This window comes from Cebus imitator, unplaced genomic scaffold (genome assembly GCF_001604975.1).
Source record: "Cebus imitator isolate Cc_AM_T3 unplaced genomic scaffold, Cebus_imitator-1.0 Scaffold14, whole genome shotgun sequence".
Lineage (NCBI taxonomy): Eukaryota > Metazoa > Chordata > Mammalia > Primates > Cebidae > Cebus > Cebus imitator.
This window is the reverse complement of record NW_016107329.1, coordinates 11,397,739-11,412,534: the sequence shown is the minus strand read 5'-3', so window position 1 is coordinate 11,412,534 and position 14,796 is coordinate 11,397,739. Positions and strand designations below refer to the sequence as shown.

Genomic DNA, 14,796 nt, shown 5'->3' with positions numbered 1-14,796 from the left:
AAAAAAAAAAAAAAAGAAAAAAAAAAGGCCATTTGATATGGTAGTGTTTCTTCTTTGGCCTTTAATGAACTAAATAATTTTTGTAATCATGGTTTTGCCACTGCGCCAGGAAAACATAATAATTCTCCCGCCTCTCCCATAGGCCTGTAACTTCTTGGAGGGTAGAAATCAGGCATGGTGGTCACATCCCATTTTGTGGTGCCAGTGCCATAGGCAGAAAGCAAGCGCTTGTGCGGTGAGTGAACTGATGACAACCCACAGGGCAGGAGTAACTGGCAGAAGGATAATTTGATCAGGTAATCAAATGGCAGCTTTCAAGTAAACTGGGATAGCAGCTACAGTAGGAACAATTATTGCCTACTGAGCCTCACCGATGTCTAAGTCCTTGGGAGAAGGCTTGGGCATCTGCTAAAGACTTCCCCCAAGCCTAGGAGTCAGGCCACTTTTTGGATGGAAACATCTTGAACATGGGTTCCTGGAAGCGCACTGCTGAGCTGTGGCCCTGGGGCGGGGCCTGCTTCTGTGCACCCTCACAGGTGCCTCCTGAGATAAGATGCACTTTGGCCAGGTTCCAGAAGGCTGTGTGTGGTCACTGATCTCTTGAACAACCTCATGATCTTTAGGAAAGGGCTTTGCTGGAAAACACTGCAGAGGTGTATTTACAGAAGCCAGCACAAAAGAACTGAAGCTGACTTCACTCACCATCTGTGGGGAGCACTGTGGAGACTGTCTAAACGGAGACCTCTCACCCTGCATTTCAGCTTCCCTGCCATGTGCTACAACATCAGCAACACTAACGGCTGCAGCTTCCCCGAGGGTCCTTCCAAGGAACTCAGATGGTTTAGTTTCCTAAGATCAGGGACATGGGGGAGCAGAAGTTTCCTTGAACCAGATGCAAATACCAACTACTTAATTTTACATATAAAGAAATGGAGGCCTAGAAAACTCCAATCACAAGTAGACTTTTGGCAACTATAAACTCTACTTTCTAATTCCTACCCAATGAAACACATGGATAGCTGTAGTAATGGGAGGAGGCTGGGGAATGAGACTGAGTTCAGATTAAAGGATTTTCTCTCTCTTTTTTTTTTTTGAGACGGAGTTTCGCTCTTGTTACCCAGGCTGGAGTGCAATGGTGCGATCTCGGCTCACCGCAACCTCCGCCTCCCGGGTTCAGGCAATTCTCCTGCCCCAGCCTCCTGAGTCACTGGGATTACAGGCACACGCCACCATGCCCAGCTAATTTTTTGTATTTTTAGTAGAGACGGGGTTTCACCATGTTGACCAGGATGGTCTCGATCTCTTGACCTCGTGATCCACCCGCCTCGGCCTCCCACAGTGCTAGGATTATAGGCTTGAGCCTCCGCGCCCGGCCAGGATTTTCTATATGATGCCACAGAGCCCAGAGACTCCCCTGCAGACGACTGAGTCACAGCTGGTGTGGCAGCAGAATCCCGAGATGCCCCTGCCCTGTCCCTATGTGGATGATGCCTCACGTGCAACTGTGAATGAGGCTGTGGATACGAAGGGTCATCATTCATTGACTCGGTTACAGGTTACATCATATAAGGCCCTATCTCAGCAGGCCAGAGAGGCAGATTCTCCTGCAGGTCTAGAAGCAAAAAAGAGTTGTGCTGTGAGAAGAGAGGCAAGGAGCTGCACGTGACCCCACGTAACACAGGAAGGAAAGCAGGGCCCTCAGTCCCACAGCCACAGGAACTGGCTTCCGCCAACTGCCTGCCCATGCTAGCGAAGGACCTCACCTCAGGTGAAGCCCCAGCCTGGCTGTCACCTTGACTCTGTCCATGAGAATCTGAGCACAGAATCCACTGAGTCCTGCCCAGCCTTCTAAGAGACACGACCATGAGCTGATAAGCGGGTGTCTCCATGTCACCAAGTAGATGGGAATTTGTCACACATCACAGAAAGCTAATAAAGATGGTATTTATTAGAATAAAGGATACTCAAACTTTAAGACATTTTTCAGAACTTTTCCTAAATACTTCAATCATATCCATTAAGTAGACATGATTTCCCTTTAATTCAGATCAACAAAATACTTTAAATGGCAAATTTTGCTTAAAAACTTACCATATTGAGTCATGAAATAAAAGAGCACTTTGAAGCTTTTGTTCTAATATTAAGGATACTCATTAGTTATTTATCATAATGCTCAGTTTTAAAAGACTTAGATAATGAACAGAAACTTTTTGAACCGAAAAAAGGATATTCTCTAAACGGAAGGATCTGTGCCTGGACGTGGTCTTCACAGGCCTGACGCAGCTGCTTGTAGAGCATGGGGGAGACTTTATGTGAACAAAGATTTTCCACAGCCTGAAAACAAAAGGGGCACATAAATTCCTCAGTATGAACAACAGATTGGTTCTTTAAAAAACCCAATTATTTATATAGCTGTAATCATAACAAAAAGGCACCCCACCCACCCCAGTACTTACAGAATCTACAAATATATTATTTATTATGGCTAAGTTTAGGGCACTTCTCATTGGAAAAAGTCACAGTTGGCATAGGTGTAAAACAGTTAATGTGGGCACATGGCACCTCAGGCCCCAGGCGGCTAGTTGGCCTGCACCACTTCTGAGCATCCGGGGACTTCTGAACAGGTTTCATACTCACAGGCCTGTTTCTGGGTGCTCTGATTCCTCAGCCTAAGGTGGGGGTCACTGGAGCATGCATGTGTTTAAGTTCACCTTGATGATTACAAAGTGAAATCAGGGCTAGTGAACCAAGAATATCTTTTCCCTCAGTGACCACCTTCTCATTAGGAAGGAGAAAAACAGGATGGGGCTCCAGTTCCCTTCACTCTCCCCAGGGCAGTGACTCCGTCCATACTGAGCTTTGTTCTGGGTGACTCAGGCCAGATTGTAGTGTTTCCTATTTATTTTTCTGCAGGATAGATGTGTAATTCACTTCAGTTTTGTCTTAAGAAACTTTTTTTTTTTTTTTCTGTGAACATCCCCAATACAAGAAGAAATCATTTTTTTTTCTTTTTTGAGATGGAGTCTTGCTCTGTGGCCCAGGCTGGAGAGCAATGTCACAATCTCCGCTCACTGCAACCTCTGCCTCCCAGGTTCAAGCAATTCTCCTGCCTCAGCCTCTCGAGTAGCTGGGATTACAGGCATGCGCCACCACGCCCCACTAATTTTTGTATTTTTAGTAGAGATAGGGTTTCGCCCTGTTAGCTGGCCTGGTCTCCAACTCTTGATCTCAGGTGATCCACCCTCCTTAACCTCCCAAAGTGTTGAGATTGTAGGTGTGAGCCACTGTGCCCAGCCGAAACCATTTGTTGAGGCAGAAAAATTTTTCTTACAATATTTCTACCCACCTCAAAGAAACAGTGCTTGTACATTCTCACTAGTTCTAATAAAATTTCCTTTCAAATCTCATGTACAAAACCTTAATCTCATTCAATTCAAATATGAAATACTATAAACAGAAATGTGGCTTTTCTACTAGCAAGTTTTGAACCAATGCAGGGTTCAAAAAATGTGGGGATATACAGAATAAAAACACTTTAGATAAATAATCTGAATGTAATATGAATACAATAGTCCCCTAGGAAAAAAGGTAAATTAAAGTTATAAAGCTATTCATTTTACTAATACTTACAAGTATTAATAATTCCAATATTATAGGAGAGCTGCTACATATTGTATTAACCAAAGTTAAATAAATACAGTAATTACTACCATATAAAATACATGCATATTTACAAAGATCAAAAGAGAATGTGGAATAATTATAATCCTGTTTTCCAACAAGCTTAATATCCGCATAACAAAGAAATACAAACTTTCCCCCTACATTTTGTCTTACTATAGACATAAGGAATTCCTACCCACATTCTGTATTTCTTTTAATTCCTTTCTCAAACTCTTCAATTCCATCCCTTTGGATTCCAAGTCTTTATAATTTGGTCAAAGATCTGCCACCTCTTGTCTCCTCAAACAACCAGGAGAACTTCAAGACAAAGGTTTTGCTCCAGTAGTTAAACCTTAGTGGATCCCACAAACGTAATTACTACAAAGTAAGTTTTTTATATAACACATGAAGAAAATGTATTTTCTTCAGCACAAGTCAAGATAAGCTTAGTGGTGCATATCCTTCATAAACAGTAACGTAGGACCATTTTCTGGATGTTTTAATTCCTAAACTAAGAACCAATATCCTTAAAACCATCTTTTCCTGGTGTGGCATATCATTGCTGAATGTTTTATAACCCACTCTTCCTCCTATGTGTCCTACTTGGTACACATTTACTATTTATATGAGTCATAATGCAATTTATTTTGTTTTTAAAATTAAGAATTTAGGAATCTCTCAAAATAAGTAGCAAGCCCTGGGTAACCCGGGTTTGCTGTAGGTGCTGAGTCAGGACTGCCAGCTTCATGTTACAGGCACTCATCACTGGAAAGGCGACAGCCTTTGTTTCTCTCCGTCCTGCCAACTCCTTGCTGGTTGGAATGCTGGAAGACTTTTTTGAGCTCTTATAGAAGCAGCACAACATAGGAGTCACCCCTCCCCGAAATGAATTTTTGAGCCTCAATGAGATTTAGCAACACCTCTCTGGAGGTGTAAAGCAACTAATCAGATGTTACTGTGTGCTTCATGTTGGTGCCCTCAGGCCGCCAGAATTTTAAAGATTCAACCCAGAGAAAGTGAATGTAATCCAATGATCGGAGGTGGAGGAGCATCATTTACATTCTACTCCTATTAATATCAAGATGCTTTCCTTGTATAAACAGCCAAGTGAGAATTTGTGTGTATCTTCACCCAACACTGTCTCTCCTCACATCATAGCTACTTCCTAACCAACAGGTTCATCAAATGATTGTCTTATTAGCTCAATATGCCCATCTATTTATAGTGTCAAAGCACTGCCCGGAGTGAACTCACTGCTACTTAAACAAACTGCTCCCTGCGGACAAGGGCAATCCCTGCTCTCAGGTGTGGAAGACAGAACAAGGAAGTCCACGGAGCTGTGGGGGGTGACCTCCACATCCACATGGAATGCAACCCCCGTAGTCACACAGAGACCTCCACAACCACACAGGATGAGACCTTCACAACCACACGGGACACAACCTCCACAGCCACATAGTGACCTTCACAGCCACACGGGATGAGACCTGTGTAGCTATGGAGGTTCCATTCCTACGCTGGGTCTGTAGCTTGGGTGTGAGGGAAGGATGCCACCACTAACCACTCCCCTTCAATGACCATTATCACCTAGTATCAAGATGTCACGGAGACAACTACTGTGTGACTCAAGAAAGACAGCCTGGCTTTCCGCAGAACTTGTATGTCAGCTGGGTACAGTGGCTCACGCCTGTAATCCCAGCACTTTGGGAGGCCAAGGCAGGAGGACTGCTTGAGTCTAAGAGTTCCCATGCAGCCTGGACAACATCAGGAGGCCACGCCTCTCTGTTTTTTTTTTTAAAGGCCTGAGACATTTGTTTTTGTGCAAAAAACAAACAAACAAAAAAAACCAGTCCTAAATCAATACACAGCCTTTCTAGAAATGCAGTATTCAGTTTTCTGTTGTCTCATTCAGCTACAAGTAGGACTAAACACAGACACAAGACACAGAAGATCCACTTTATCCAGGGAGTTAGTTATTACAGACCTAAATTCAGGCCTTTAAAAGAAAAACATTTATGCCTTCACAACATACTCCTCTACACATTATAGAAGGAAAATGACAAAAAGAAAATAAGTAACAGAAACAACAGGCCAGCTGAGGCCCACACAGTGTAATCAACAGGCCTCCTGAGGTGTTTAGAGGAAGACTGAGCAAAACAAAAACCAAACACTAAACCAAACCTTGCGAACTTGGGTGGGTGAGAATTGGTACTTTCACGCAAGATTCTTTGGCAAGGTATACATCACACCACCTATACAAAAACTTAGATTTTATTTTGAAACACCAAGTCAAATGTACTGCCTGCTTGATTAGAGATCAGTAATTTCACATTTACTTTTCTTACCATTTCTACCCCACTTGCTTCCAATACACCTGAGGCAGCCCATGCTTCAGACTTCTGTGAGCGGCCAGAAGCCCACCTGTGTGTGGAGAGATGACCAGCTGCACGTGCTCACAGGTGAGTGAGTCAATTGATTCCACATGTCCCCTGGTGGGGCAGCACCTTCAGAGATGCCCTTAGAGTTTGCGATGTTTCAACCCAGGAGGAACCAGTGACTGTCATTTTGGAGTTAGCATTCCTAGTTCTCAGGGTTTCAAGACAGACACCCAAGGCACCTGCAAACATTGTTCATAATATCTACAGTGATTGTTTTATGAGATCTATCACTGCGTACAAGGTGTTGCAAAGTAATTCCACCGTTTTAAGTAAAAACAATGAGGCAGCAGATGACAGCCAAATCTCCAGGAAAATAGTAGTAAGAAGTCTTAGCTGTAAATAGCACATTTTATTAAACCAAAGACCTATGAGGGTTCAGGTGGGACTCTTGTTTCTGGTCAAGACACAGTAAAATAACTATATTAACTTTCTGCCTGAAATAACCAGAAAAATCAGACAAAATATACAAAGCAACAGTTTTTGAAGCACTGGGTACTGGGCTAGGAAAGAGTGAATCTCAGAAGGATGAGAGGCAAACAGGCCCCAACTGCTCAGCTTCCTGCATGGAGAGCTTCTAGGCTGCGGTGTGGGGGCCCTGAGTGAGTAGCTGGAACCATAGGTGTGCATCACCCCACTGGGCTAATTTTTAAATTTTTTGTAGAGATGGGGTTTCACCATGTTGCCCAGGCTGGTCTCCAACTCCTGGGCTCAAGTGATCAGGCCATCTTGGCCTCTGAAAATGCCGGGATGAGTCACTGTGCCCAGCCTCTCAATATTGTTAAGAAATTAACTCTCCCACGTTGATCTATAGATTCTATATACTGTCAATCAAAATCTTAGCACACTTTTTTATAGAAATTGGCTGATTCTAAAATTCATATGGAAACACAAGGGACCAAGAATAGCCAAAAACCTGTGCAAACGTATGAAGGTGGAGGGCCAGCACAACCTGATTTCACAAGTCACTCCACCTACTCCTACATGATTTTTGACAAAGGAGCAAAGGCAGATCAGTAGGGGAAAAGAGGCTGAACAGCTCCACATTTACAGGAAAAACAGTGACTCTAGAGTTTTTTGTTTTTGTTTTATTTTTGTTTTTGTTTTTTGAGATGCAGTCTCACTCTGTTGCTCAGGCTGGAGTGCAGTGGCATAATCTCCGTTCAATGCAATCTCCAACTCCAGGGTTCAAGTGATTCTCCAGCCTAAGCCTCCAAAGTAGCTGGGATTACAGGTGCCTGACACCATGCCCGGTTATTTTTTTTGTATTTTTAGTAGACACCATGTTGGCCAGGCTCGTCTTGAACTCCTGACCTCAGGTGATCCATCCGCCTTGGCCTCCCAAAGTGCTAGGATTCCAGGTGTGAGCCACCAGGCCCAGCCCTGATGCTAGATTTATATTTCACAATATATACAAAAATTCACCCTACATAGATCAGAGAACTAAATGTAAAACCTGAAACCCTACAATGTCTGGAAGAAAATATAAAACTCTGTGACCTTAGATTAAGCAAGATTTCTTAGATACTAAAAGCACAATCTACAGAAGAACAAACTGATTCATGTGACTTCAAAACTTAAAAATATTGCTCTTCCACGGACACAGTTAAGAGAATCAAAAGACAAGTTCAAGACTAGAGAGAAAGTATTTGCAAGGCGAAAATCTGGTATCGGACCTGTATCTAGAATACATAATAAACTCATACACTCGAGAAAACCAACCCAATAAAAATGAGCAAAATATTTAAATAGATACTTCGTCAAAGAACGGCAAGTACAAGGATGCTTAGCATCAGAGGGAAATGCAAACTAAAACCACAATGACATTCCACCACACACCTACCAGCACAGCTAAAATTACAAACTGAGAACACCACATGCTGGCCGCAGCCTGGAACTGGAACTCCCATACACTGCTGGGAGAAACACAGAAGGGACAGCCACTTTGAAAAATAAGGAATTTCCTACAAAGATAAACATACATTTTCCACATGACCCTGATATCTTACCTCCAGTATAAAAGTAAGCAGAACTTACCTGAGAGGAATGAAAATATATTTCCAAACAAAGGCTTATTCACAAATGTTCACAGCAGCTTTATTTAAAACAACCCAAGGCTGGGCACGGTAGCTCATGCCTGTAATCCCAGCACTTTGGGAAGCCAAGGCGGGCGAACCTGAAGTCGGGAGTTTGAGACCAGCCTGCCCAACAGGCAAAACCCTGCCTCTACTAAAAATACAAAAAATTAGCCGGATGTGGTGGCAGGTGCCTGTAATCGCAGCTCTTTGGGAGGCTGAGGCAGGAGAATTGCTTGAACCTGAGAAGCAGAGGTTGCAGTGAGTGAGATCACACCACTGCACTCCAGCCTGGGCAACAAGAGGGAAACTCTGTCTCAAAACAAAACAAAAAAACAACCCAAAACATGGACACCCAAATGTCCATTAACTGAACAGATAAAACAATTGTGGCACACCCATTGTACTCGGTAATAAACAAACCACAATCACACTGTGTGTGCAGGAATCTCAAAAGCACTGGCCTAATTGAAAGAAGGCTGATACAAAAGACGATGAAATACATGATTGCATTTAGATGAGGTTCTCGAAATGGAAAAATGTCACCATATTTTGTCCCTTGGGGATTGCCAAGGGCTGGGAGTCAGTGGAGAGGACTCATTGCAAAAGTGGTCAGGGCAATTTTGGGGGTGGTAGAAATATTCTACCATTCTACTAAGAGGGGCCGGTTACATAACTGTATACATTTGTTAAAACTTGTTGAAGTACATATCATATGTAGATTGTACCTCAAAAAAGCTGGTAAGAAAACATAATCCACTTACACTTAGGACAAAGAACGGATGTATGTACACCAAACTGCCTAACGGTAGTTTTCTTTGGGCAGTAGGATTATAGGTGATTTTTCTTTTTTATACTTTTTTGTAATTTTTACAACGCAGTCACTTGCATATCCAAAAAAGATTTAATTCAAGCCTGTTAATAGAAATAACTGTATGACACATTGTGTCCTAAAATGTAGATATTAGCTACTTAATGAACGTCTTACAAAAACAGCTGCCAGAAAAAAAGTCCGCTTGTAAATGAAATCTCCAAGCAGCAAAATGTACTTTTGGCCATTATTTGCTACTTTAGAAACAGAACACCATCACTTTGAATTAAACGCTACAAAATCTGTTTGACTATCTTAAAGGCAATCGTTAATCACAAAACACAGTAGAGAAAAAAAAAAACCCGCACTGGGAAGTGACATAGTAATCAGTTTTATATGTAACGAAAGAAATAATAATTTGCTGCATACTTGCAAAATGAGTCACGTGGCTCCCAGAAACACACCTCCTTCTCTTCTGTAATGGGATAACTTTAAATATCGTTCTAAGCAGCTTAAGCCTGAAAACAAAAATTCCACCACGGCAATAAACAAAACCACTTGTTGCCTCTGCGGCTCCCGGCCTGCGGAGGAGGCAAACGCCCTGCCTTTCCGGCTCCCGGGCGAGAGCCTGCTAGGCTCCGGAGCGGCCGCCGGGCCGCGTCTGCGTCACGCGGGGCAGGACCGGCGCCCCCAGCCCCGGCCGCCGCCTCACCTGGTAGAGCTCCTCGAGGTTGTACCTGATGGAGGTGCTGCTCTGCACGGCCCGCACCGCCTCGTGCAGCTTCCGCCACGTGTCCTGCGTGTAGTTGTCGGGCAGCCGGGGTCTGTCTGCGGGGCGGAGGGAGAGCGGGCGGCTCAGGGCGCGCCGCAGGGGCCCTGCGTCGCCAACCCCCGCCCGCCCGGCCCGCGCCCCGGCCCCCGCGCCCGCTGGGGGCCCGCACGGATCTCGGTGCCTCCCCGTCCCGGACGGGCGGGGTCTCGCGAGGTCCCCGCCAGGGTCGCCCGGCCCTCGGCCCGGCCGCCGCACCCACCTCGGAAGTTCTTGATGACCAGCTTCTTGGAGCCGCCCGCGCCCCCCGGCTTGGCGGGCGCTGCGGCCAGGGCTGCGGGCTTGGTGAGGCCGTTGGTGCGGCCCACGAGCGCCGAGAAGCTGCCCTTCCGCGGGGCCTCGTCCGCCATGGCTGGGCCGGAACCGCCGCGCCCCGCCCCGAGAGCCGCAGCCGCCGCCGCCCGCCCCGGTCCGCGCGGCCTCCGCCCCGGCCTCCTCGCGCGCCCCGCCCCGCCCGGCCCGCGTGCCCGAGCCCAACCGCCGCCGCGCCCGGCTTCTCCGGAGGGCTTAGGGGCGCGCGCCGGGAACCCCCCGAGCGGTCGGATCCCCTCCTAAGGGCTTCGGACACCCCGTCCTGGCTCGGGGCCGCGCGCCGGGACCCCCCCGAGATTGGGAGCCCTACTCCTCAGGGCTCCGGAACCCCGTCCTGGCTCGCGGCGCGCGCTCCGGGGCCCCCCTACTGAGGGCTTGGCACCCCCGTGCGGGACTCGGGACCACTTCGAGAGCTCGGGGGGCGCGCGCCGAGACGTCCCCCGACTCCGGAGGGCTCGGGAGCGCGCGGCGGCGGCACTTTATGAGGCCTTGGGAGCGCGCGCCATGTTCCTCCCCTGCCCCCCCGCTCGGGCGCGCGCGCCCCTCGGCCCTGACCCAGACGCGCGCCGAGCGTCCTCTGCGGCCTCGTTTTCACGGGAGGCAGTCGAGGGGTCAGCGCAGTGAAAAGCAGTTTCGCCGTGGGGCCGTCCTTGCCACTGGACCCCAAACCCCTCAGCCGGGGCGGGCTCAAACACACAATCAGAGCCGCTGGCGTCCCAGCTGAGAGGACGGGGCCCGGCAGAAACACCCCGGGGCCCCCTCAGCCCGAGCGCGTCGCCGAGCCGGCCCCCGGCTTCTCCCTCCGGAACCACCTGCGCACAGGCGGCGAGGCCGGGGGCGCCGGGACCGAAACGGACCGAGTGCCGGAAGTGACGCCAGCTGGCCCGCTTGCGGCGTCGGTGGTGGCGCTCCCCGTCCGGCGGCGCTCCCATGGCGCACATTACCATCAACCAGTACCTGCAGCAGGTGGGTCCCGGCCAGGCAGCGCGCGGCGGCGTGGTTGGCCCTCCGCGTGTCCCGCGTGTCTCCTCTTGCCTTGGACCCTCAGGCCTCTTCCTTCCCCGCCGCGCCACCCCTTCCTCGTCCGGGTTCCCGCGAGCCGACTGAAAGGCCGAACAGCGGCGGCAGGGGCTCGGGAAGGCAGCCCGGGGTCTGCCCTGCAGGGCCGCCGTGGGCGGTGTCCGTGGATCCCGGAGTCGTCGCAGTGGAAGTAGGCGCGGGGCCCCAGATCGCTGCCGTCTCTTGCTGGCATGTGTGGCCGCGCTCCCAGGGGCTCTGAAGGCCTGCGGGCCTCGGTGTGGGCGGTGCTGTGTCGGAGGGACGTCCAGGAGGCGATGGAGGGGCAAGCGCGAGGCTGTGGCAGTGCTGCAGGCCGGGCTCGCGCTCCCGGTCCTCGCTGCTGTTTAACGCCCTTCTCACTCCGAGCACAATGCGTGCGCCACCACGCCCGGCTAATTTTTTTGTATTTTTAGTAGAGACCCGGTTTCACCATATTGGCCAGGCTGGTCTCGAACTCCTAAGCTTGTGATCCATCCTCCTCGGCCTCCCAAAGTGCTGAGATTACAGGCGTGAGCCACAGCATCCGGCCATAAATTTGCATTTTTAAAAGTTATGCGTTCCCTATGGACCACACTGGAGGGCGTGAGGGGCATGCAGCAGCCACAAGAAAGTCTTCCTGGGACCAGAAGTGGGGAGCATCCTCTGGTGAGCCAGGCCTGGGAGTGCCGCTCAGAAGGTGCTTACTTGGAATGTGGCTGTGTGGTCCCATTGGGGGCTGAAGTCTCTGCAGCATGAGATGTTAACAGTTGGCCAGGTGGCTGGGCTGCTGGGGGTCCTGTGTCCACTGTGGCGCCAGTCGCACCTTTAGGGGTTGCTGGTACTGTCTGTTGCCATCCCTGCTTTTCCTGTTCACACCCCCAGCCTTCTCACAATTTAGTCATTGAGGCAGGGGCATTGATAGGACCACTCTTGGGACACATTCATGCCTGCCAAGCAAGCTGAGGCTCTCCTTGGGTTCAAGGCCCTGTGGCACTGAGCTCTCCTCCGGTCAGGTCACACCTGGGACACTGGGTGCAGCCCAGGTGGGTGTGGTGGAGTGACTTGAGGATGTGGCGATATCACCCTGCATGTGTGCAGGGACCACCCTGGGAGGTCACAGGCAAAGGAGGGTGACCAGTGAGTGTCCCCAGCAGGGGTCTCCACCTCTCCTTGGAGGGACCCGGTGTCTAGACTCCAGGGTTTGATCCCTTCGTGACCACTGTGACCCCAGTGCGTTTAGTCATTGAAGTATGCTTCCATTCCACAGTGCTTGCTCCAGTCTGAGACTCAAAGCCCTCAGCCATCCATAGGTGGTGCGAGTGATAGCACAGTGCAGGACGCGGTATGCTTCCAACCATAGGCAGGGGTGGATGTGGGGAACTCTTTAGCGTGAACCTCCTGTTCATGTGGAGCCAAGGAGAGCACAGCTTGGTCAGCAGGCTCCAGAACCACTTTGTAGCCAGACGCACCTTAGTTGAGCACGGTTAGAGTCTGTTGGGGCTCCTGTGGCTAGGCCTGCCCACATGGCACAGAGAGGGCCACTTTATGTCCTCACTGGGGCTAAACTGACTAATACTGGTTTTCTTGGGGGACTTGCAGACCAAGACCTGGGCAGGATCCATCATTTTGCCCTCCAGCCCAGGACCAGCTACTGATGGGAGGGCAAGCAGGGAAGACCCCATGTGCCTGCCTGGCTAAGGCAGTTGCCTCCCTCATCTTCGAAGGTGCTGTTCCATTGTACCTGGTCAGGTGATCTGGAGGGAGCCACATGAGGCCCCTTTGGAGCCGAGCACCAGTATGTTCTTGCAGAGTGTGGTCACAGGACACTGGAAAGCCTCTTGCAGAGGATGGGCGGTTGCCAGTGTTGTCTTCTCTGGGCCACCTTCAGCTTGTTGATGATGATTGACAAATGCAGTGTTTCAGATTGCAAAATATTGATCTCCAGCATGGTCATTTTAAAGAGGAAACCTAATCCCTTCCCCTAAACTGTTGAGGATCTTAGTATCCCTCTATCTACCTTTTAGATGAAATTCCTAAGCCTGCAGCCAGGGCTATGAAGAAAAACTTGGTTTTTGTAACAGGGTTTTCATAATACTTGGGCCCAAGTCATCTTGCACCCATTTGTGACTTTGAAAATGTTAGTGAGGAGGTGGGATATGACGTGACCTTAAGCCGCAGCCTGTGATCTTGCATGGACTCGGGCAGGAGAGGGCTGTCTCTGAATGGCTGTAATTTTCTTATGAAGGCATAAAACCTGTGAGCACAGCTTGGCGGTCTTCAGATGGTTTCAGCGGAAGATAAAGTTCCTACTCACCTCCAATCCAAATCCCACGGGACTCTCACTTCCCCTGCTCTGTGTCCGTGTTGCCCGTTCTTACGACTGTGGTCCTGGTGACACCGACTACCCACTGCACTCACAAGCAGTTCAGGATTAGGGCCCCAGTGCCACCAACAACGTCTACTCAGTGATGTTGAAATTCAGGATTTTTTTTTTTTTGCAGTCTTTTCGTCCTTAGACTAAGGAGAGTCAGATCCCACAAAGTACTGTTTTCAAAGATTACTTATATTCTTTTTTCTGATATCCATTTAGCTTTGTATTTTCTTTTGTCTTCAATTTTAAGGTTTCCCTTTCCGTTTTATTTCCCGAATGGGGTTGTAAGTAACTGTTATATATAAAGGTGTGCTCAGAAACTTCCCTTCTGTCTCTCAACTCGTCCTACCCACTCTCTAGAAAGATCAGCATTTTCATTAGATTCTGCCTTCTCCACCCTGTATTTCCTTTTGGGATGTGCATGTGACACACACATAGACATAAGCACACATATTTTTCTTGTTTTCCTGCATTCTTATACAAGAGGCAGCATTCTATACATACTCTTTTACAACTTGCTTTTTTCACTTAACTGTATCTCCTAAAAATTATTCCATGTAAATTCCTGGAGATCTTTCTCATTTTAAAAAAATGGTTGCGTAGGTGCCTTAAAATAGATGTTTCATGGTATTCAGCCAGTGTCCTGTGTCCAGTATTTTGTGATTGCATGTAACGAGTATAAATACCTTCTGTTTCTAGTTGTGAGTCCCTGGAAGTGTGATTACTGTTTCAGAATGTCCATGCGTATGTAATTGTATGGAACAGTCAAGGGGGAAATTCCTCATCATATAAGGCAGACTTCAGTGAGGTGGTGTCAGCCTCCCAGTCATCCCGAGTTGAACCCTGGGGTAGGAGGAGCTGGGCTCCAGTGTGTTGTCCCGCTGGCCTGTGCCTCCCTTTCTTCAGGGTGTAGACACTTGTGCACAGGATTACTGGTCAGAGAGCAGGCGTTCGCTTGCTTTAGTAGAATACCAATTTTCTATGAAAATCTTACCCCAATTTACCCCACCGCCAATGTGTGAGCCTTCTAGTTGCTTCATGTTCTTGGCAACTCTTGGTGTCATCAGCCTTCCTAGTTGTAAGTACCCCGGTACGTATGTAGAGGGATCTCACTGCCTTTCACTGACGGGTGGCAGTGTGGAGGCCTCTGCCTTTCACTGATGGTGGCAGTGTGGAGGACCCTCTGCCTTTCGCTGACGGGTGGCTGTGTGGAGAACTCTGCCTTTCACTGACGGGTGGCTGTGTGGAGAACTCTGCCTTTC

General features: G+C 48.6%; 2 protein-coding genes across 3 annotated transcripts in view; one reads left to right on the top strand and one right to left on the bottom strand.

Moving 5' to 3' along the window:
• The window catches only part of CUL4A (cullin 4A), a 57,722-nt gene extending 47,452 nt beyond the window's left edge, over nucleotides 1-10,270 (bottom strand). The window contains exons 1-3 of the mRNA XM_017501159.2: nucleotides 10,016-10,270; nucleotides 9,697-9,812; nucleotides 2,231-2,334 (exon numbers count right to left, since the gene is read on the bottom strand). Of these exons, the coding sequence (XP_017356648.1) occupies nucleotides 2,231-2,334; nucleotides 9,697-9,812; nucleotides 10,016-10,163 (368 nt within the window). The 5' untranslated portion in view covers nucleotides 10,164-10,270. The remainder of the gene's footprint in view (nucleotides 1-2,230; nucleotides 2,335-9,696; nucleotides 9,813-10,015) is intronic.
• Nucleotides 10,271-10,676: 406 nt separating this feature from the next.
• PCID2 (PCI domain containing 2) overlaps nucleotides 10,677-14,796 on the top strand; it is a 30,336-nt gene continuing 26,216 nt past the window's right edge. For both annotated transcript variants that reach the window (XM_017502594.2, XM_017502615.2), the window contains exon 1: nucleotides 10,677-11,091. In XM_017502594.2, the coding sequence (XP_017358083.1) occupies nucleotides 11,056-11,091 (36 nt within the window). In that variant the 5' untranslated portion in view covers nucleotides 10,677-11,055. The remainder of the gene's footprint in view (nucleotides 11,092-14,796) is intronic.